Raw genomic sequence first — 23,456 nt, 5'->3', positions numbered from 1 at the left:
ACACTGCACCTAAGTATATAAGATCATATTATATTTATATGATGTCAGATGTGAGTGATTTATGTCTACCTCCCTTGGGTTCATCCCTTATTACATCACGCTAAATTTGACTGAGATTTGGTAACCCCTTCTGCTAATTGCCCTAGTGATGCATATTTAGGAGGCCACTTGGCCGAAGGCCAAGACCGAGTCCGTTAAATTTTTAATTAAAATGAAGTTGCCATCAAGCCATGTTAAATTGGAGAAAAAACCAAGACAGACAGTCTAAGTGAGAGGCAAATCTGGCATAAGCCTTTATTAGGATTGCATAAAAATGATGTCATTTCTCGTGTTGATAGATAGTCTATCATCCATCCATCCATTCTACGGAAGAAGTAAACGACAGTTCGTTTAGTTTCGCAGCCTTTTTTCTGGAGCTCTGAACCTTATTCCGCTCCCGGGATCATATTGTTTTAGATCTTAACGGTCTTAATTTTAATTTTATCTCGAAATTTTATTCTGATACTATATGGGGCCAAAGGGGCAGGAAAAGACGAGAAAAGTTCGCCGGTTGCCCTCCCGTGGGTTTTTACACTGACAAGTTACTTTTGATCTCAAAATTTTTTTGTTAAATGAGTTATCTTGCAATTTTTTTATCAGTCATTCATTATGACGAAGCCAGGGAAGAAAATAGTGCATTGGTTTCTCTTAGCTCTTTACTAAATAATTAGAAAAACATAATGTGAGAAATAAAATCAATTTTTTGGCAAAACACTTCACTTTAGTTTACAAGATGATGTTATACTTGTATGATGTCATATTTGAGTGACTGTTGCCTCATTACCTTGGGTTTCTACCTTACTATATCCAGCTAAGTTTAGCTGAGATTTTATAATCCCTTCTGCTAAATGCCGTTATGATGGGTATTCTTTTTCTTCCACTCTTCTTTTTCTCCCCTAAAAAGTTCAGATCCCAAAAACCCTAAGTAATCCATTAGCATGCAAGATGATATTAGTAGCTGCAACCTAGTCTGTTGAGAATCAGATATCAAAAACTCGTATAAATCAATTTTGGTGGAAAATTTTTCAAATGATGTAAAAACTTAATAAATTCAATTAAACTTTATGGGAAGTTGAAGCTACTGTCTTAGAAATGAATTCCTTTAAAATGAGCTCTTAAACAACTGTATTATGTTCCAGTATTTTGTGCTACACTACATACGTTTTGTTATGTTGATCTTGTTTTCTTGTCTTGTGAAGGATCTCAAAATAAATTATGAAACATTAATAAACTTCCAACAAGAATTTACGACCAAATATCCTAGGACCAAATAGCACAGGAGAAAAAAAAGGAAAAAAGAGGTCGCATAAGTGCTCACAATGCAAAATAGTGATTTTCCTTGTTGCTCAAGCCAGGAGAACTTAAGTTTCATGCTCAGGGTTTTCAGTCATTAGGATTCCAACGGTGTGCTTTTTATTTCGATCTAATATTGTTTCTAAGTTATTAATTTTGGGTTACAATCGGCTTAGGTTCGTCCTTTACTAGGTTGCAACTGCCACTGCAATCACGTTATGCTACTTCGTTGACTTAGTTTTTTTCTTATAAATAAAAAATCGGAACTTCCAACAGATGATATCAAACTATGAGACTTCAAATCGACTGGCTACTATGTATGTGAGGTTTTTAATTTTTACCCTTTAAGCATTGGACTCAACTTGTCTTGTCATTTTGTATGGATTCAACCGAAGATGTGCTTCTCTCTAATTTTTTTTTGAATTGGAGGTATTCTCTCGACTTAAAAGACCAGAGTGGTTTTTTTAGTGTTCCATTTGATATGGCCTTTCCTTCTTTGTTATTTTTTTGTACTTTGTTGAATTTCAGAAGAAAATAGTAGCAGAACAAATGGTTTGCAGTATTTGTCTATCTGGGCAGGCAAACATGGAAAATGAGGTTATCGAATGTGATGGGTGTGGAATCCTAGTACATGAAGGTTTGTTATTTTTAACTTTCTTACACCCTACGCTTCACTAAAAACTTGCTTATTTTGTTACTGCAGGCTGACTGATAAATTCATATTTTGGCAAATTGAAAATTTAGTTTTTAGTTTTTATACGTTATGATTAACAACAACTTACAATCATTTGATATTATCAGAGAAATATGCTTCATTTGTGTAGATTTAAGCACATTTCTGATTCAGTAGAAAAGTCTGCTTTCTGCTCAGCCCTATTTGAATCATTAAGGTAATAGTCAAAATAAATGGAAAGCAATGTCGTAGCCTTAACTAAATTTTAGTTTTATGGTAAGAAGCAGGCGTGTCTTTATGTAGATCTTGAAGAAAAAGAAACGAAAATAAAAATACATTTTTTGGTCACTTAATATAATGACCATTAAAATAAAAGTAATAATCATAATTTTCATTGCTATCTATATCTATCTATATATATAAAAATAAATTGTCTGTCTGTTATGTCTGTTACACTATGTCTGTTACGCCAGATTATATCTTATCTATATATAAAAATTAGTTGTATGTATTTTTGTGTTGAGGGTGTGCATATGACGTCTGAAAAATAAAGAAGAAAAAGCAAACTGAAAAAAGAAAAATGGTAAAAAACTAAAAAAAAGCTAAAAAGAAAAAACTAAAAAATAAAAAAAAAAATAAAAAAAGAAAAAACCTAAAAAGAAAAAATGTAAAAAAAATAAAAAGGTAAAAAACTAAAAAGAAAAATAAAACTAAAAAAAGCTAAAAAACTAAAAAAGATCAAACTAAAAAAAACTGGGAATTGCACAAATATTTCAATATATTTTGACAAAAGATTTTGACAGATACCCAAACTTTTGAGGTTTATTATAAATTGTTGGAGCTTTAGCTGGCTTGGCACGTAAAGATTTTTCCAAGTGTCAATGTTAGAATGAACATTGACAAATTGAAGAAAACAAATCAATAAAAAGAAGAAACTTAAAAAAGAAAAACTAAAAAAGAAAAAAAATAAGAAAAGAAAAAAAAAAAACGAAAAAGAAACTGTATCTATATATCTATATAAATGACGACCGGGACACTCAAAGAGAGATTACAGATTGGGATACCGGGACACAGGGAATATAAATGACGACCAGGACACAGGGACACAACTACAACGGGGGCACAGGGGGATATATAAATGACGACGGGGACACAGGGAATGTTCGATTAGCAATCACCATCAACAAAGCTCAAGGGCAATCGTTAGAAAAATGCGGTATAGATCTGAATACGGATTGTTTTCCCATAGACAATTATTATGTTGCATGTTCAAGAGTTGGTAAACCTGACAATCTATTTATATTGACAGACAAAAGGACAGCAAAGAATGTATGAATGTATGTTCGCAAGTTTTACGTAGTTAAATATATATATATATATATATATATATATATATATATATATATACATATATATATATATATATATATATTATATACATATATATATATATATATATATATATATATATATATATATATATATATATATATATATATATATACTAGCTGTTGGGGTGGCGCTTCGCGCCACCCCAACACCTAGTTGGTGGGGGCGCGCAAGTCGTTACGCGCCATATTAGTTACGCGCCATTGTAGTTGTGTCCCTGTGTCCCACCTGTCAATATAGATATATATATATACATATATTTTTAACTACGTAAAACTTGCGAATATACAACATTCTTGGCTCTCCCATTGTCTGTGTATATAAATAGATTGTCAGGTTTACCGACTCTTGAACATGAAACATATAATTGTCTATGGGAAAAATAATCTGTATTCAGATCTATACCTCATTATTCTAATGATTGCCCTTGAGCTTTGTTGATGGTGATTGCTAATCGAACATTCCCTGTGTCCCCGTCGTCATTTATATATCCCCCTGTGCCTCCCGGCGTCCCCGTTGTTGTTGTTTCCCTGTGTTCCGGTGCCCCAGTCTGTAATTTCTCTTTGAGTGTCCCGGTCGTCATTTATATTCCCTGTGTCCTGGAGTCCCGGTCGTCATTTTTGTCCCGGTCGTCATTTGTGTTCCGGTGTCCCGGTCTGTAATTTCTCTTTGAGTGTCCTGGTCGTCATTTATATCCCCTGTGTCCCGGTCGTCATTGGTGTCCCGGTGATTTGTTGATGGTGATTGCTAATCGAACATTCCTTGTGTCCCGGTCGCTTTCTCTTTGAGTGTCCCGGTCGTCAATTATATTCCCTATGTCCCGGTCGTCATTTGCGTCCCGGTGTCCCGGTCTGTAATTTCATCAGTCGACAAACATGACGTCAGTCGACACACAAACATGACGTCACTCGACACACAGACACACCGACAACTTATTTTTATATATATATATATATATATATATATATATATATATATATATATATATATATATATATATATATATATATATATATATATATATATATATATATATATATATATATATATATATATATATATATATATATATATATTTAACTACGTAAAACTTGCGAATATACAACATTCTTTGGTGTCCTATTGTCTGTTCATGTAAATAGATTGTCAGGTTTACCAACTCTTGAACATGCAACATAATAATTGTCCATGGGAAAACAATCCGTATTCATATCTATACCGCATTTTTCTAACGATTGCCCTTGAGCTTTGTTGATGGTGATTGCTAATCGAACATTTCCTGTGTCCCCCGTCGTCATTTATATATCCCCCTGTGCCTCTGGCGTCCCCGTTGTAGTTGTGTCCCTGTGTCCAGGTCGTCAATTATATTCCCTGTGTCCCGGTAGTCATTTGTGTCCCGGTATCCCAGTCTGTAATTTCTCTTTGAGTGTCCCGGTCGTAATTTATATAGATACTAGCTGTTGGGGTGGCGCTTCGCGCCACCCCAACACCTAGTTTGTGGGGTGCTTCGCAACCCCCCCCCCCCCCCCCCCCCCCCCCGCGCGGCGTAAGTCGTTATGCGCCATTGTAGTTGTGTCCCTGTGTCCCACCTATGAATAAAGATAGATATAAATATATGTTTTTAACTACGTAAAACATGCGAATATACAACATTCTTCGCTGTCCCATTGTCTCTGCATATAAATAGATTGTCAGGTTTACTGACTCTTGAACATGCAACATATAATTGTCCATGGGAAAAACAATCCGTATTCAGATCTATACCTCATTATTCTAATCATGTGTCCGTGTGTCTCGGTCGTCATTTGTGTCCCAGTGTCCCAGTTTGCAATTTCTCTTTGAGTGTCCCGGTCGTCATTTATATTCCCTGTGTCCCGGTGTCCCGGTCGTCATTTGTGTCCCGGTCTGTAATTTCTATTCGAACAATCCCTGTGTCCCGGTCGTCATTTATATATCCCGCCTTTGCCCCCGGCGTCCCCGTTGGTGTCCCTGTGTCCCGGTCGTGATTTGTGTCCGGGTGTCCCAGTCTGTAATTTCTCTTTGAGGTTCCCGGTCGTCATTTATATTTCCTCTGTCTCGGTCGTAATTTGTGTCCCGGTCTGTAATTTCTCTTTGAGTGTTTTTTCTTTTTAGTTTTTTACCTTTTTTCTTTTTTCAGTTTTCTTTTTCTTCTTTATTTTTCAGCGTCACTATGAAGTACATATCGCCGAACCTTTGTTTTTTTAACTTAAATCTGGTAGGCATTGATGACCTTATCCAAGTCAAAATCCCAAACCCAATCATCATCGCTATCATTTTCAGTTTTGATATGTTTTGACTCTCGCTGTCCAGGTGGATTTTCATCTAACTGCTCGGTTTTGCGTTCTTTAGCCGCAAGCCTGTTTTCTTGCTGTTCTTATGATTCCTCGGCACGCTTTCTTTTCTTAGTTTCTCTATCAGTCGCAAGCCTGTTTTCTTGCTGTTCTTGTGATTCCTCGGCACGCTATGCGAATATACAACATTCTTCGTTGTCCCATTGTCTGTGCATATAAATAGATTGTCAGGTTTACTGACTCTTGAACATGCAACATATAATTGTCCATGGGAAAAACAATCCGTATTCAGATCTATACCTCATTATTCTAATGATGTGTCCCTGCGTCCCGGTCGTCATTTATATTCCCTGTGTCCCGGTCGTCATTTGTGTCCCGGTGTCCCAGTTTGTAATTTCTCTTTGAGTGTCCCGGTCGTCATTTATATTCCCTGTGTCCCTGTGTCGCGGTCGTCATTTATATATCCCGCCTGTGCCCCCGGCGTCCCCGTTGTAGTTGTGTCCCTGTGTCCTGGTCGTCATTTATATTCCCTGTGTCCCTGTCGTGATTTTTGTCCGGGTGTCGTAGTCTGTAATTTCTCTTTGAGGTTCCCGGTCGTCATTTATATTCCCTCTGTCTCGGTCATCATTTGTGTCCCGGTCTGTAATTTCTCTTTGGGTATTTTTTCTTCTTAGTTTTTTACCTTTTTTCTTTTTTCAGTTTTCTTTTTCTTCTTTATTTTTCAGCGTCACTATGAAGTACATATCGCCGAACCTTTGTTTTTTTAACTTAAATCTGGTAGGCATTGATGACCTTATCCAAGTCAAAATCCCAAACCCAATCATCATCGCTATCATTTTCAGTTTTGATATGTTTTGACTCTCGCTGTCCAGGTGGATTTTCATCTAACTGCGCGGTTTTGCGTTCTTTAGCCGCAAGCCTGTTTTCTTGCTGTTCTTGTGATTCCTCGGCACGCTTTCTTTTCTTACTTTCTCTATCAGCCGCAAGCCTGTTTTCTTGCTGTTCTTGTGATTCCTCGGCACGCTTTCTTTTCTTACTTTCTCTATCAGCAGCAAGTTTTTTGGCATAGACTCTTTGAGCAGCTTCCTCGGCTGTTGCCATTGTAGGTTCTTCAGTCATTTTACAATTAAACATTTTTCCATGAACGAATGTCTTAAATACCTTTAATGACGTCATCGTCATAACCAACATGACAACAACTAACTTCATGACGTCAGTCGACACTCAAACATGACGTCACTCGACACACACACGCACACAACTTATTTTTATATATATACTAGTTGTTGGGGTGGCGCTTCGCGCCACCCCAAAACCTAGTTGATGGGGCGCTTCGCGCCCCCCCAAGCCCCCCCGCGCGCGTAAGTCGTTACGCGCCATATTAGTTACGCGGCATTGTAGTTGTGTCCCTGTGTCCCACCTGTGAATATAGATAGATTTATATATGTGTTTCAAACTACGTAAAAATTGCGAATATACAACATTCTTGGCTTTCCCATTGTCTGTCCATATACAAAGCCGTATGTACTAATAATGACGTCATATTCAAACGCTCTTTTTACAAACAAACAAACATGCATACACACAACTCGTTTTTATATAGATAGATAGATAGATAGATACAATACAAATTAACTACGTAAAACTTGTGAATATACAACAGTCTTCGCTGTCCCATTGTCTGTGCGTATAAATAGATTGTCAGGTTTACCGACCCTCAAAGATGCAACATACAATTGTACATTGGTAAAGCAATCTGTATTAAGATCTATACCGCATTTTTCTAGTGATTGCCCTTGAGCTTTGTTCATGGTGGTTGCAAATGCTAATCGAATTGGGAATTGCAATCTTTTAAATTGAAAAAGCAGATCCGTTGGAATCATGGGAATGCGAGGAATAAGAACAGCCTCACCCTCATAAGGCCCTGTCAAGATTGTGGCCTCTATTAGGTTTTCCATTGTTTTTTTTACGGCAAGTCGCGTGCCATTGCAAAGCTTTGGTGGGTTGATATTCTTAAAAGTATTATTGGTACGCCTATTTTTAGTTGTAGCACGTGTGGTGGAACATGAGTTGTATTGTCTGATTTTTGACAAAAAACGCTTAGATTCTGACGTAGTTCCAGTAAGGAAAGTCTTCAATGGCTCTGGTGGTGCAGCCAATAGAGGAAGTTTAACTTTTCCTGAGGCGCAACACATTCCCATTGTTTCACCATTGAATTTCAAGGCCTTGCAATAGGGACAAATTTTAGACATTGTCCCGATTTTAACACATCTACTCAAGCTATAATCATCGACTGGGTTGTACCTGAATGCCAGGCGATAACTTTCAGGTTGCTCTGATTCCTGGCCACGCTTTCTTTTCTTACTTTCTCTATCAGCAGCAAGCCTGATTTCTTGCTGTTCTTGTGATTCCTCGGCACGCTTTCTTTTCTTACTTTCTCTATCAGCAGCAAGCCTGATTTCTTGCTGTTCTTGTAATTCCTCGGCACGCCTTCTTTTTTCACATTCTCTTTTAGCAGCAAGTCTGCTTCCGCGTTGCTCTGGTAGTTCCTCGGCATGCTTTCTGTTCTTTCTTTCTCTATCAGCCTCAAGCCTGTTTCCCTGCTGTTCTTTTGATTCCTCGGCACGCCTTCTTTTTTCACTTTCTCTTTTAGCAGCAAGTCTGCTTTCGCGTTGCTCTGGTAGTTCCCCGGCACGCTTTCTTTTCTGACTTTCTCTATCAGCAGCAAGTTTTTTGGCATAGACTCTTTGAGCATCTTCATCAGTCATTGTAAACTTAAACATTAATAGATTTCTACGTGAACATATGTCTTATATAACTTGAATGACGTCACCGTCAAAGCAAAAATGACGGCAACTAATTTCATGACGTCAGCCGACACAGAAACATGACGTCACCTGATCCACAGATCCACAGACAGACAACTTATTTTTATATATATAGATATAGATACAGTTTAATTTCAGTTTTTTTTCTTTTTTAGTTTTTTCTTTTCTTAGTTTTTTTTTCTTTTTTAGTTTTTCTTTTTTAAGTTTCTTCTTTTTATTTATTTGTTTTCTTCAATTTGTCAATGTTCATTCTAACATTGACACTTGGAAAAATCTTTACGTGCCAAGCAAGCTAAAGCTCCAACAATTTATAATAAACCTCAAAATTTTGGGTATCTGTTTTAAGGTTTTCGAATTACCTTAATCTTTTGTCAAAATATATTGAAATATTTGTGCAATTCCCAGTTTTTTTTAGTTTGTTCTTTTTTTAGTTTTTTAGCTTTTTTCAGTTTTATTTTTTTTTAGTTTTTTACCTTTTTTTTTTTTTTTTTTACATTTTTCTTTTTAGGTTTTTTCTTTTTTTCTTTTTTTCTTTTTTTTAGTTTTTCTTTAGTTTTTTCTTTTTAGTTTTTTTTTAGTTTTTTACCATTTTTCTTTTTTCAGTTTTCTTTTTCTTCTTTATTTTTCAGACGTCATATGCAAACCCTCAATACAATAATACATACAACTTATTTTTATATATAGATAAGATATAATCTGGCGTAACAGACATATTGTAACAGACATAAAAGACAGACAACGTATCTATCTTCTATATATATAAAAATAAGTTGTCTGTCTGTGTGTCTGTCTGTCAGGTGACGTCATGTTTCTGTGCCGACTGACGTCATGAAGTTAGTTGTCGTCATTTTTGCTATAACGGTGACGTCATTAACGGTATTTAAGACATTTGTTCACGGAAAAATGTTTAATTGTAAAATGACTGAAGAACCTACAATGGCAACAGCCGAGGAAGTTGCTCAAAGAGTTTATGCCAAAAAACTTGCTGCTGATAGAGAAAGTAAGAAAAGAAAGCGTTCCGAGGAATCACAAGAACAGCAAGAAAACAGGCTTGCAGCTGATAGAGAAAGTAAGAAAAGAAAGCGTGCCGGGGAATCACAAGAACAGCAAGAAAACAGGCTTGCGGCTAAAGAACGCAAACCGCGCAGTTAGATGAAAATCCACCTGGACAGCGAGAGTCAAAACATATCAAAACTGAAAATGATAGCGATGATGATTGGTTTTGGGATTTTGACTTGGATAAGGTCTTCAATGCCTACCAGATTTAAGTTAAAAACAAAGGTTCGTCGATATGTACTTCATAGTGACGCTGAAAAATAAAGAAGAAAAAGAAAACTGAAAAAAGAAAAAAGGTAAAAAACTAAAAAAAAAACTAAAAAGAAAAAACACTCAAAGAGAAATTACAGACCGGGACACAAATGACGACCGAGACAGAGGGAATATAAGTGACGACCGGGAACCTCAAAGAGAAATTACAGACTGGGACATCCGGACACAAATCACACCGGGACACAGGGAATATAAATGACGACCGGGACACAGGGACACAACTACAACGGGGACGCCGGGGGCACAGGCGGGATATATAAATGACGACCGGGACACAGGGATTGTTCGAATAGAAATTACAGACCGGGACACCGGGACACAAATGACGACCGGGACACAGGGAATATAAATGACGACCGGGACACTCAAAGAGAAATTACAAACTGGGACACCGGGACACAAATGACGACCGGGACACAGGGAATATAAATGACGACCGGGACACAGGGACACATCATTAGAATAATGAGGTATAGATCTGAATACGGATTGTTTTTCCCATGGACAATTATATGTTGCATGTTCAAGAGTCAGTAAACCTGACAATCTATTTATACGCACAGACAATGGGACAGCGAAGAATGTTGTATATTCGCATGTTTTACGTAGTTAAAAACATATATTTATATCTATCTCTATTCACAGGTGGGACACAGGGACACAACTACAATGGCGCGTAACTAATATGGCGTGTAACGACTTACGCGCGCGGGGGGGCTTGGGGGGCGCGAAGTGCCCCACCAACTAGGTGTTTGGGTGGCGCGAAGCGCCACCCCAACAGCTAGTTTTGTATATATAGATTTTTATATATATAGATACAGTTTCTTCTTTAGTTTTTTTTTCTTTTTTAGTTTTTTCTTTTTTTAGTTTCTTCTTTTTATTGATTTGTTTTCTTCAATTTGTCAATGTTCATTCTAACATTGACACTTGGAAAAATCTTTACGTGCAAAGCATGCTAAAGCTCCAACAATTTATATTAAACCTCAAAATTTGGGGTATCTGTTTTAAGGTTTATATTTGAAAATATATTGAAAAATTTGTGCAATTTGTTACCTTTTTTTTAGTTTTTTATCTTTTTTATTTTTTTATGTTTTTTCTTTTTAGATTTTTTCTTTTTTTAATTTTTTTAATTTTTAATTTTTTTTTTTAGTTTTTCTTTTTTGTTTTTTTTTTAGTTTTTCACCATTTTTCTTTTTTCAAATTACTTTAATCTATTGTCAAAATATTTCGAAATATTTATGCAATTTCCAGTTTTTACATTCTAGTTTGTTTTCTTTTATATATATAGAAGATATAATCTGGCGTAACGGAAAAGACAACTTATTTTTATATAGATAGATATATATCATGTAAAGAGAAATCACCAATGCAACAGCACAAACACAAAAAAAAGAGAGACAGAAGGAGAAAAGGAAGACTGTTTTCCTAAATTAGTGATTAATATAGACCAGCACTTGAATGAGGCCTTAACCCTACTCATCCATACAATCACATAGGTCAAACAGCATAGCCACACACAATCAACCATAAAGAATAATCCATGGACAGGCAGTCATGTCGTCAATAAGTATAAGTCGTCATTTACCAAACAATAGAAAAAATAATATAGACAAATAATTCAGAGGCAACACCCAACATAAGGGCTCATCAGGAGAATGCACTGGCCTATATAGGGTTTCGCCACTCTAAATTCTCTACCCAGCACAGTGTTGTGGCTACCACAGAATATCCATGGCATCCCCGCGTCAGGTATCACCCCCAAAATACATGCCTATGAAAAAACAAACAGCAAATGTAAAACAACCAAGTAAAACCAAAACAAGCTTATCCTGTTAATATATCCCTCCCTTTAGCAACAATAGGTAAACTAAATATTATAAATTTTACCAAATCACAAATATTAACACATTGCAAAAAACCTGAATGAACTAAACAATTATAGAATTCATCTTTACCATGTGGCTAATTTTTAAGAAAATCCGCTCAATTAGAAACACAATTCAAAATAAATGGCGCTGCGACAACATTTCTCGAACCTCCGAAATTAGTTGAAAATTTCTTTAAGTATTTCTAGATAATTCTTTTGATATTTATTTAAAAGTTCGTTATAATGAAAACTAAATTTTTTAAATTGCCAAGTTAATTTATTTGCAGAAAAACCTCTTGATATCAATTTTTGGCTTAAGATTTTACATCTATTTTTAAAATCAATATAGTTACTACAAATCCTTGCATAACGAAGTAACTGTGAGAAAAACGCTGAATATGTGATATTTGAGTGTATATTACTTTCAGGGAATAGGAAACTAATGACTTCAAAATCAAAATCATCCGTTTTTTTATACATTTTAAAACTTAATTTATTATTATCACAAATATTAATATTTAAATCTAAGAAATGATCTTCATGACCAGCGCCATGACTAGGCTCAAGAATAAGCTCTGATGGATATATATTTTTAGAAATATCAATGTAATCCTTACAATTTAAGACCAAAATATCATCTAAATATCTTTTATTATTTGACAAAGCATGTTTTAAATTAATTGGATTATTCTTATCCATCATATATTTATATTCTAGGTGACTTAAAAACAAGTCAGCTATAAATGGGCTGGCATTCTCCCCATGGGAATTCCCACAATTTGCTTGTACAAATCACCCCCAAATCTTATATAAGTATTGTATAAAACAAATTCCAATAACTCAAAAATCATATCCAAGCTGTAACATCTCAAGTTAACTGTAGTATTAAAGCTGTTTGTCCATATAGCTTTTTTATTATAAATGTCTATTTTTAAGAACCTTTTACCAGATAAGAGGAAAGATTTCTTGATAACAGTTTTTAAATTATCAAACACTACATTAAGTGATAAATTAGTATACATTGTCGCAAAATCGAAAGACTCAATTCTTTTAGCTGAAACCATTGTTAAATAATCTATCACCTGCAGTGAATTATTAACACTCCAATATGGATTAAAATTCGAAATTTTTTAATACCAGAACAATAGGTTTTAAGTTTATTTACAATTTCCTTTAAAATTAAAGAGAGGTCAGCAGCAGCAATGCGGGTTGGACATTTAGCTGCTCCAGCAATAAACCGTGGTTTAGGGGGATTCTTATGAAATTTTACAGTCCAATATAGGAAAGGGAACTTTTTATCATTATCATTTATTTTAATATTAAAATTTTTAAAAAGTATTTCTTCAGTCTTTTCAATTAAATTCTCATCCTCTATATTTACCTTTTCGTAAACATTAGTTGTGCATAACTCCCTTTTTAAGATATCACAATACAGCTTCTGACAAATTATGGCAAAATTATTATTAGCTTTATCCACTGGTACAATTACAAATTCATTCTTTAGATTAGCAATTGCTTGTTTAATCTTCGCATTATAAAATAATGATTTAGTGTTACTATTTTTTAAGTTAGAATATATTTTATTTCTTATTCTACTAATAATTAAATTCTTCCAACTTTGAAAACTCTCTTTATTTTTATTCTCTTTCTTACACCACTTATCAATAAATAAATCAAATCATTTTCCAAGCCATCAAGAACACTCGATGGTTTCAGATGATGAGAAAGACGGAAATTAGCCCCTTTATTCATTATAATTTGAAGATCATCTTGCTTTATTATTGACAAGTCCCCTTTCATAACATGTTTGTAAGTAGGATTTACAAATGGGCCAAGTTGCTTACAATTACAAACCGGTTTCCAATTTATGTCACTATCTAGTCTTTTTAGTATTAAATTATAATTAAAAATAATTTGCCCAATAGTTTTTGAAAATTTATAAGTTAAAACTGGACTATTATAATTCAAATTACTAGGAAGGGCCTGTTTCACATGCCGCTGATTTAAAATTTCTGGTAAATTAATATCTTCAATCTGCTTAAAAGTAAAATTAATAGGTAAATATAATCTGTTATCCTTATTACTAATCTTATCGAACTTTTTCTGTTTTGAAATAAATTTCGTTTTAGTTAGAATGCAAATTGTATCACATATTACTTTAAAATTATAATCAAGAGCTGTATTATTCTTAACAATCCAGAAAAGTTTGATTAAATTCCTCTTGGATAAACTATTTAGACATTTTATCACAGAAATCATACCCCTAGATTCAAGTAGCTGGCATAGATCTATAGAAAGCATATGTACATCTAATTCATTTTTTCTATTATTTTTCCTATGTCCTCTCGATCGTTTTTTACGTTTAGTAGGACAAGTAAAAGAAGGATGGTCCATAAAACCATCAATACATTTAACAACAACATGAGACATGTCACCATATTTTGATACACGATTATTTAGCCCAAAAGGATAAGCTGTACCAAGATTATGGATCCAGAAATCCTCCTGTTTACGTAGTCTATTATTCTTCTCTTCTTTATTTAAATTTTCTAATTCTAAATTTTCTAAAATTGTGACAGTTATATCTGATATGGAACATTTACCATTATTACAATGTTGAACTAGATAGTTATTAGTTTTTTCATTAATAACTGTTGTCTTATGTCCAGAAAATCTTTTATATATATTATTAGTTGTTTCCCCCACATATTGTAGGCAGCATTTATTACATTCTAATAGGTAAATTACATTGGTTGTTCTACAATTAACATTACCACGTAACTTGCATGCAAATTTTTTATTATACAATGTACTTTTAACAGAAGTCCGTGGGACAAAATGATCTTGGCAAAGAAAACAACGACTTTTACACTTACTAACTTTCAAAAAATCGTTCGGAGTTCCGAGGCTAATATTTGTGTTTTGTTGCATAAAACGTTATTGAAAATAAATCCAAAACAAATCAACATCCAAATCAAAATCCAACAATCAAAGTCCAAAAAACATGCCAAGGTCAATAGGTCAAAACTAGCTGTTGGGCTGGCGCTTCGCGCCACCCCAACACCTAGTTGGTGGGGGCGCTTCGCCCCCCCCAAGCCCCCCCCGCGCGCGTAAGTCGTTACGCGCCATATTAGTTACGCGCCATTGTAGTTGTGTCCCTGTGTCCCACCTGTGAAAATAGATGGATATATATATATATGTTTTAACTACGTGAAACTTGCGAATATACAACATTCTTCGCTGTCCCATTGTCTGTTCATATAAATAGAATGTCAGGTTTACCGACTCTTGAACATGCAACATATAATTGTCCATGGAAAAACAATCCGTATTCAGATCTGTACCGCTTTTTTCTAACGATTGCCCTTGAGCTTTGTTGATGGTGATTGCTAATCGAACATTACCTGTGTCCCCATCCTCATTTATATATCCCATTTATATCCCCTGTGTCCCGGTCGTCATTTGTGTCAGGTATCCCAGTCTGTAATTTTTGTTTGAGTGTCCCGGTCGTCATTTATATTCCCTCTGTCCCGGTGTCCCTGTCGTCATTTGTGTCCCGGTGTCCCGGTCTGTAATTTCACTTTGAGTGTCCCGGTCGTCATTTATATTCCCTGTGTCCCGGTCGTCATTTGTGTCCCGGTGTCCCGGTCTGTACTGTTACTTATAATGACGTCATATACAAAGCCTTATATACTCATAATGACGTCAAATGCAAACCCACAAACTTTTATATATATAGATACAGTTTCTTTTTTTAGTTTCTTCTTTTTATTGATTTATGGGGTCATCAATGGGGTCACAATGGGTCATCTTATAATGACGTCATATACAAAGCCTAATGCAAACCCACAAACAAACAAACATGCATATACACAACTTATTTTTATATATATAGATACAGTTTCTTTTTTAGTTTTTTCTTTTCTTAGTTTTTTTCTTTTTTAGTTTTTCTTTTTTTTAGTTTCTTCTTTTTATTGATTTGTTTTCTTCAATTTGTCAATGTTCATTCTAACATTGACACTTGGAAAAATCTTTACGTGCCAAGCATGCTAAAGCTCCAACAATTTATAATAAACCTCAAAATTTTGGGTATCTGTTTTAAGGTTTTCGAATTACTTTAATCTATTGTCAAAATATATTGAAATATTTGTGCAATTCCCAGTTTTTTTTAGTTTTTTTTTTAGTTTTTTAGCTTTTTTTAGTTTTATTTTTCTTTTTAGTTTTTTACCTTTTTTATCTATTTTTTTTAACGTTTTTTCTTTTTAGGTTTTTTCTTTTTCAATTTTTTTTTAGTTTTTTTTTTAGTTTTTTCTTTTTATTTTTTTAGTTTTTTTTACCATTTTCTATTTTGAAAATATTTCGAAATATTTAGGCAATTCCCAGTTTTTACATTTTAGTTTGTTTGCTTTTTCTTCTTTATTTTTCAGACGTCATATGCAAACCCTCAACACAAAAATACATACAACTTATTTTTATATGTAGATAAGATATAATCTGGCGTAACAGACATAGTGTAACAGACAACAGACAGACAACTTATTTTTATATATATAGATAAGTTGTATGTATTTTTGTGTTGAGGGTTTGCATATGACGTCTGAAAAATAAAGAAGAAAAAGAAAACAAACTAAAATGTAAAAACTAGGAATTGCATAAATATTTCGAAATATTTTCACAATAGAAAATGGTAAAAAAAAACTAAAAAAAATAAAAAGAAGAAACTAAAAGAAAACTAAAAAATAAAAAAAAAAAAAGAAGAAACCTAAAAAGAAAAAACGTAAAAAAAAGAATAAAAAAGGTAAAAAACTAAAAAGAAAAAAAAACTAATAAAGGCTAAAAAACTAAAAAAAAAACTAAAAAAAACTGGGAATTGCACAAATATTTCAATATATTTTGACAATAGATTAAAGTAATTCGAAAATCTTAAAACAGATACCCAAAATTTTGAGGTTTATTATAAATTGTTGGAGCTTTAGCATGCTTGGCACGTAAAGATTTTTCCAAGTGTCAATGTTAGAATGAACATTGACTAATTGAAGAAAACAAATCAATAAAAAGAAGAAACTAAAAAAAGAAAAACTAAAAAAGAAACTGTATCTATATATATAAAAGTTTGTGGGTTTGCATTTTACGTCATTATGAGTATATAAGGCTTTGTATGTGACGTCATTATAAGATGACACTAGAGACCGGGACACCGGGACACAAATGACGACCGGGACACAGGGAATATAAATGACGACCGGGACACTCAAAGAGAAATTACAGACCGGGACACCGGGACACAAATGACGACCGGGACACCGGGACAGAGGGAATATAAATGACGACCGGGACACTCAAACAGAAATTACAGACTGGGATACCTGACACAAATGACGACCGGGACACAGGGGATATAAATGACGACCAGGACACAGGGACACAACTACAACGGGGACGCCGGGGGCACAGGGGGATATATAAATGACGACGGGGACACAGGGAATGTTCGATTAGCAATCACCATCAACAAAGCTCAAGGGCAATCGTTAGAAAAATGCGGTATAGATCTGAATAGGGATTGTTTTCCCATAGACAATTATTATGTTGCATGTTCAAGAGTTGGTAAACCTGACAAGCTATTTATATGGACAGACAATGGGACAGCAAAGAATGTTGTATATTCGCAAGTTTTACGTAGTTAAAAATATATATAGATATATCTATCTATATTCACAGGTGGGACACAGGGACACAACTACAATGGCGCGTAACTAATATGGTGCGTAACGACTTACGCGCGCGGGGGGGGGGGGGCTTGGGGGGCGATGCGCCACCCCAACAGCTAGTATACTTATAATATATAATATCGGGAGACCGGGCCCCAGTGCTCGGCATGCAGCAGGTTTGTTTTTATTTGATTCTCTCTGTTGCACATCTTCTAACATCAGATAATGCAAACTTCTTCTTTATGTCATGGTGTCACCATAGGCTCGATACTACCACCCTGGAAAAATATGAATTCCAGCAACACGTGGGGTGTCAGTGCCAACATTTACTTATCCAACGCAATGTCTGCGAGAAGGTTTGAAAACCGAAAATTTGCAGTCGCAGTTACTATAAATGATGATTCTTTGGAACCAACGCCTGAACTACCACATTTTTATTTTTTTGTTTTTTTTTTTAGTTTTTCTGGTGTTTTCTTTTTCTTTGTTTTTAGTTTTTTTTATTATTTTTTTTTGAATTGTTGATCGCTTAAACAAAAATCACAGTAGATTTTTTAGAGAACACAAGGACAGAAGTACAGTAGACTAACATAACTAAGATGCTTTAATCCATTGTTAAAATATGTTCAAATATTTTTGCAATTACCATGTTTTTACTCTTTAAGCAATTTAATATAATTTGATAAGAGCCTCAATTTTCATATCGTGTTTCAAGTAACTTATCTTGTTTTTTAAGCCAATTGATTTTTCTCGTTATTAAAGCCAATGAATGATAATTTTCCTATATAGGGGTTTTGGACACGGCAGTTCTAATAGCGTACTTCTTGTTTTGATCTGACACGACTTTCATGCGTTTGGGGCTATTAATTTTCTTAGTATTGGATGAATCGTTTCTTTTTAGGTTGCTAGCCACCACTGCAACCCGGATAAATTACAAACAGGAAAAAGTCAATAGCTTTTTCTAAATTTGAACAATAAGATACGAACCTCAGAGAATCAACCAGCTAAGTAAGTCAAATATGGTACCGTACCCCAAAAGAGTTTACCGATGATAATACTACCATTAAAGCTAAGGTTACTGCTATTATTTAATACTAGCTGTTGGGGTGGCGCTTCGTGCCGCCCCAAAACCTAGTTGGTGGGGGCGCTTCGCCCCCCCAAGCCTCCCCCCGCGCGCTTAAGTCGTTACGTACCATATTAGTTATGCGCCATTGTAGTTGTGTCCCTGTGTCCCACCTGTGAATAATATATATATATATATATATATATATATATATATATATATATATATATATATATATATATATATATATATATATATATGTTTTTAACTACGTACAACTTGCGAATATACAACATTCTTCGCTGTCCCATTGTCTGTACATATAAATAGATTGTAAGGTTTACCGACTCTTGAACATGCAACATAAAATTGTCCATGGGAAAAATAATCCGTATTCAGATCTATACCTGATTATTCTAATGATTGCCCTTGAGCTTTGTTGATGGTGATTGCTAATCGAACGTTCCCTGTGTCTCCGTCGTCATTTATATATCCCCCTGTGCCCCGGCATCCCCCTTGTAGTTGTGTCCCTGTGTCCCGGTCGTCATTTATATTCCCAGTATCCCGGTCGTCATTTGTGTCCCAGTCTGTAATTTCTCTTTGAGCGTCCCGGTCTTCATTTATATTCCCTGTGTCCCGGTCTTCATTTTTGTCCCGGTCTGTAATTTATCTTTGAGTGTCCCGGTCGTCATTTATATCTCCCGGTCGTTATTTGTGTCCCAGTGTCCCAGTCTGTAATTTCCCCTTTGAGTGTCCTGGTCGTCATTTATATTCCCTGTGTCCCGGTTTTTAGTTTTCTTTTTCTCCTTTATTTTTCAGTTTTTTTCCTTTTTATTTTTTTTTCTTTTTTAGTTTTTTATTAGTTTTTTGTTTTTTTCTTTTTAGTTTTTTTTTGTAGTTTTTACCCTTTTTTTAGTTTTTTTCTTTTTTAGTTTTTAGTTTTTTGCCGTTTTTTTAGTTTTTTTAGTGTTTTCTTTTTAGTTTTTTTGTAGTTTTTACCTTTTTTAGTTTTTTTTTTCTTCTTTTGTATTAGTGCTAAAGCCAAGGTTCGAACCTGGAACCTCTCGGACTTGGAACCTGGAACATAACGCTTTACCAACTCAGCTATTTTGGCTTGAATACATTCGTTTTTGAATTGGTATATGATGAAACAATTCAGACTTCATATAATGACGTCACTCGACAGACAGACAAACAGACATAACACACATACAACTTATTTTTATATATATAAATAGATTTCAATTACTATTAGCAACCGTTATTGCTTATTATAAAACTTTATAAAAGATGCTTTTAATAGTGTATAATATAAACATCGACTACAGTGTTGTGGGAAAATGCAGTTTTTAGTGGAGAAATTGATTCTACTTTAAAAATTATTCTTTTTTTTATTATAAAGTGCACTAGATGTTGCAATTTCCTTTAAAATAAGCAATTAAACAACTCTCTACGATATTCCAGTGCCAAGGTATCTTCGGCGAAAAAGAGCAAGAAAAAAAAAATGTTGTTTATGCAGAATATCGTAGTTGCTGCCACTTTTCTCGATTTCCAAGCCAATATTTTTCCCTTGTTGTTCAAGCCAAGGAACGGTAAGTTTCCTATATAGGGTTTTTGGACAGGGCGGCTCTAATAGTTCACTTTTTCTTTTGATTTATTTTTAGGCGTTACTGGCTATTAAATTTCTTAGCATTGGACGTATTCGTCTCTTACTAGGTTGCTAGCTACCACTGCAACCCGGATATTAATTCTTCCTTCCTGTTTATGTGCCATTGACTCACACATGGTTAACAAACATATTCTGTCGTTCCATTGTAATTTTGTTATGTCGTCTAACCGCTTGCGGACGCTAAACTAACACGTCCCCTCATTCTGTTATATTGTTTCTTTGTTTTCTAACCGCAAATTTCGTTGAGCAATTTATTTGTTTGCAAATTTGAATTTCTAAATTCTTCTCATCAGACACTCTCAGAAGGGATTGTCAAATCTTTAAGAAGTATATTAGTTTCTTTATAGTTAAATTTTGTAACGGAAGAACTAATGGTATCTTTAGGCTTTTTGGAGATCAAAGCATGATCTGACTTTTCTAGGTGAGGAAAAAAGATGGGCCTCCTAAATTTATTTTTAGGGGATTTAGCAGCAAAGGTTATCGAATATGAGCCAAACTTAGTTGGGAAAATTAAAGAATGAGCCAGCTACGCCCTTTGTTCTTTGTCACTACGACGAAGTTGCATTTGCTCTTTCAATTTATCGATGTAACTGGAGCTTATTGTTGTTTCAGGGTGCTACGGTGTCTCAGACACGGAAGTTTTGACTCCTTTTGCTCAGCTACTTCTATGGAGCCATGGTTCTGTGAGGCGTGTAAAGCTGGCGTAAAGAATCCACACTGCGAATTATGTCCAAGTCAAGGTAGTATTGGGTTGATTTCTTTACTGGAGGCATTACCCAAAGTTCAATTGGAGTTTTAAATTATTATTTAGCTTATAGAGTAGTAAAGTTAAAAACAGTGTCAACAGAAAAATAACTACTGTAAAATTAGTTTAAGCACTTATTAACAATAATATAAACGCAAAACTGTCAAGATCACATTTTAAAACATACACATCGTCCATTTTGTGCTAAATTTTTTTTTGTGTTGCTTCTAGATGTGTAAGCTCTGTCTGGATGCCTTTTAAAAAGGCTTGAGCACAGTTTTTTGCCAAATCAGTTCAATGCTATTCGATTTCTTACAGGTCGGTCACTACATGAATCGGTTACCAGAAAAATATCAACACTCCCTTTTTATTTAGAGATTTGTACTGTTCGAAATTTTTTAGTTGAATCGTTTCAAGGGTCATTTGATAATATATTATTAAACTTGTACCATGTTTGGTACAAATATATTAAAAAACTTGTACCATGATACTAGTTTTGTAGTTATTTTAGTCGTCTTGAGGAACTAGAGATTTAATTTTAATTTTTTTTTATTTTAAAGGAATTTTTAAAATAAATTTTATTTAACTTACAAATTATTTTGGATTGTTATAGATTTAGAGAAGGCGAACATTTTTGTTCTATATTGGTTTTTGTTCATTTGTGGGGCTGCTGGCATATTTTTGAGTGACAACAATAAGTTTTTTCTTTGTCTGTTAATGTCGTATTAATTTTCTTATTTTGTTTGATTTATGATGATTACCATATACAAATCTTAGGACAGGTTTTACCTACAACTATTTAATAAATATTCTGTTTCTCCTTTTAGATATATTAATCAAGTTATTTTCTGTCTGAAAACGGAAATCATTACAAACTAAATATTCATTTAAGATCATGGATGTAGTCTGGTATTTCAGCAGTTTTCTCTCATTGGGAAGTGATAACATGCTGAGAACTAATATATTCGAGTATTTTGACAGTTTTTCCGCCATTGAAAACTGGTTAACTGCTGAAGAAGTTTCAAACTAAATAAATATAAATGTTACAAACTAATGCATAAAATGCTGAAAATTGATATATTGATTCATTCACATAAACTAATATTTAAAATATTTAAAACTTCAAATTAATTAACTTCTAATATTTAAAACTTCAAATCATGTTTGTAGTTGGATATTTTGCGAGTTTTCCAACCATTAAAAACTGTTGTAATGATTCAAGGTTGTCCAAGAATGAAGTTGAGTGAGAATAATCGTCAAAAGTCAGCTTTATTCTAATCACACTTCAAAGAGTCAAAACTACAAAAAAAAACGAAGAAAAATACTACTAACAACTCACCGCAGAACCAAGCCGCCTGAGGCTAACACAGCTATGCACCCCCCCTCTTTCATACTTTCTAATCAAAGCCTCTCTCTTTACACCCTCTGAGGAAGTTTCTATTTCCCTTAAGTCTTAATTTGCAACATCCTTCCACCCCAAACGTGGACGATCTCCTTTATGCTTAGCTCTAGACAGTTGGCCAAAAAAGACAATCTTTGGCAATCTGTCACCCTTCATCTGAAGAATGTACCCTAGCCATCTCAACCTTTCTCTCACTATAGTCATAGAAAGCTGGATTAACCCCCGCCCCCAGAAATGATATTATTAGCTTGCAAAAATACGTCATAAAAAACAATTGAAATTGTTATTTTTAACACAGAAGGATAGGACAGTAACATCTTCTCTTTTATTGTTGTGTTCATTTTATATTAAAACGTAATGTCTTTTTGTCTTGTTAAAAAAAATTTGCGAAAATTAATGATTCTAAATAAATTCCTGAACTGTAATTTTGTATTTTGCAGATGGTGTATTCAAACAAACTGTTACTGGAAGATGGGTACATCTTGTGTGCTCGCTATATACTCCTGGGATGTCTTTTGGTGATGTGGACTCCCTCAGTAAAGTATGTATTTTACCTGAAATCTAATACCGACCTTCAAGTTATAACATTAACCTAATACTATCTTCAAATAACACCGTTCTTGAGTTCTCTTATTTTTGTTTGTCCTTGATTGTTTTTTAAACTAATCGGAAACAGCTTTACTAAAAATCTCGTGAGGGGTTTTGACAAAGGTTGAATGCCCAACGCTATGGAGCCACGCGACAATTTACTGGCTAAATTCTTTGGTTATATCTTGGAGGTAACCAGAGCAGAAGCTTCGAGCTGCGTGAAATGGAAAAGTAGCTTGTTTGGGGTATGTTTTTTTATATTGATGGTCTTACATTTGTTTAGTTTTAACCGAAAGTAAACGAATCAATTTTCGAACAGCTTACTGAAAGTAGTGACTAAATTTTATTAGACACTCGTAAGTATAAGACACATAAAGGCTACTTCAGAGTTAGTGCTTACTTTTAAGATCATTTTAAGACAAATGATAAGATATAAAATCCTTATCTCAAACAGTAGGCCTATAGAAAAGAAGAATCTGACAAGGAATTTTCTTTTTTACCTAAGGCTTTTTTGTAATAGCTTTTTTGTTCTTTTTTCAGAGAAATTTCGT

General features: G+C 34.3%; 1 protein-coding gene across 1 annotated transcript in view; it reads left to right on the top strand.

The window, feature by feature from the left end:
• LOC136032290 (PHD finger protein 14-like) overlaps positions 1–22,869 on the top strand; it is a 34,237-nt gene extending 11,368 nt beyond the window's left edge. Inside the window, exons 4-6 of the mRNA XM_065712561.1 lie at positions 1,861–1,969; positions 20,783–20,910; positions 22,758–22,869. Of these exons, the coding sequence (XP_065568633.1) occupies positions 1,861–1,969; positions 20,783–20,877 (204 nt within the window). The 3' untranslated portion in view covers positions 20,878–20,910; positions 22,758–22,869. The remainder of the gene's footprint in view (positions 1–1,860; positions 1,970–20,782; positions 20,911–22,757) is intronic.
• Positions 22,870–23,456: the final 587 nt, after the last annotated feature.

This window comes from Artemia franciscana, chromosome 10 (assembly GCF_032884065.1).
Source record: "Artemia franciscana chromosome 10, ASM3288406v1, whole genome shotgun sequence".
Taxonomy (NCBI): domain Eukaryota; kingdom Metazoa; phylum Arthropoda; class Branchiopoda; order Anostraca; family Artemiidae; genus Artemia; species Artemia franciscana.
The sequence above is the reverse complement of the archived record's forward strand: the minus strand, read 5'-3'. Positions and strand labels throughout refer to the sequence as shown.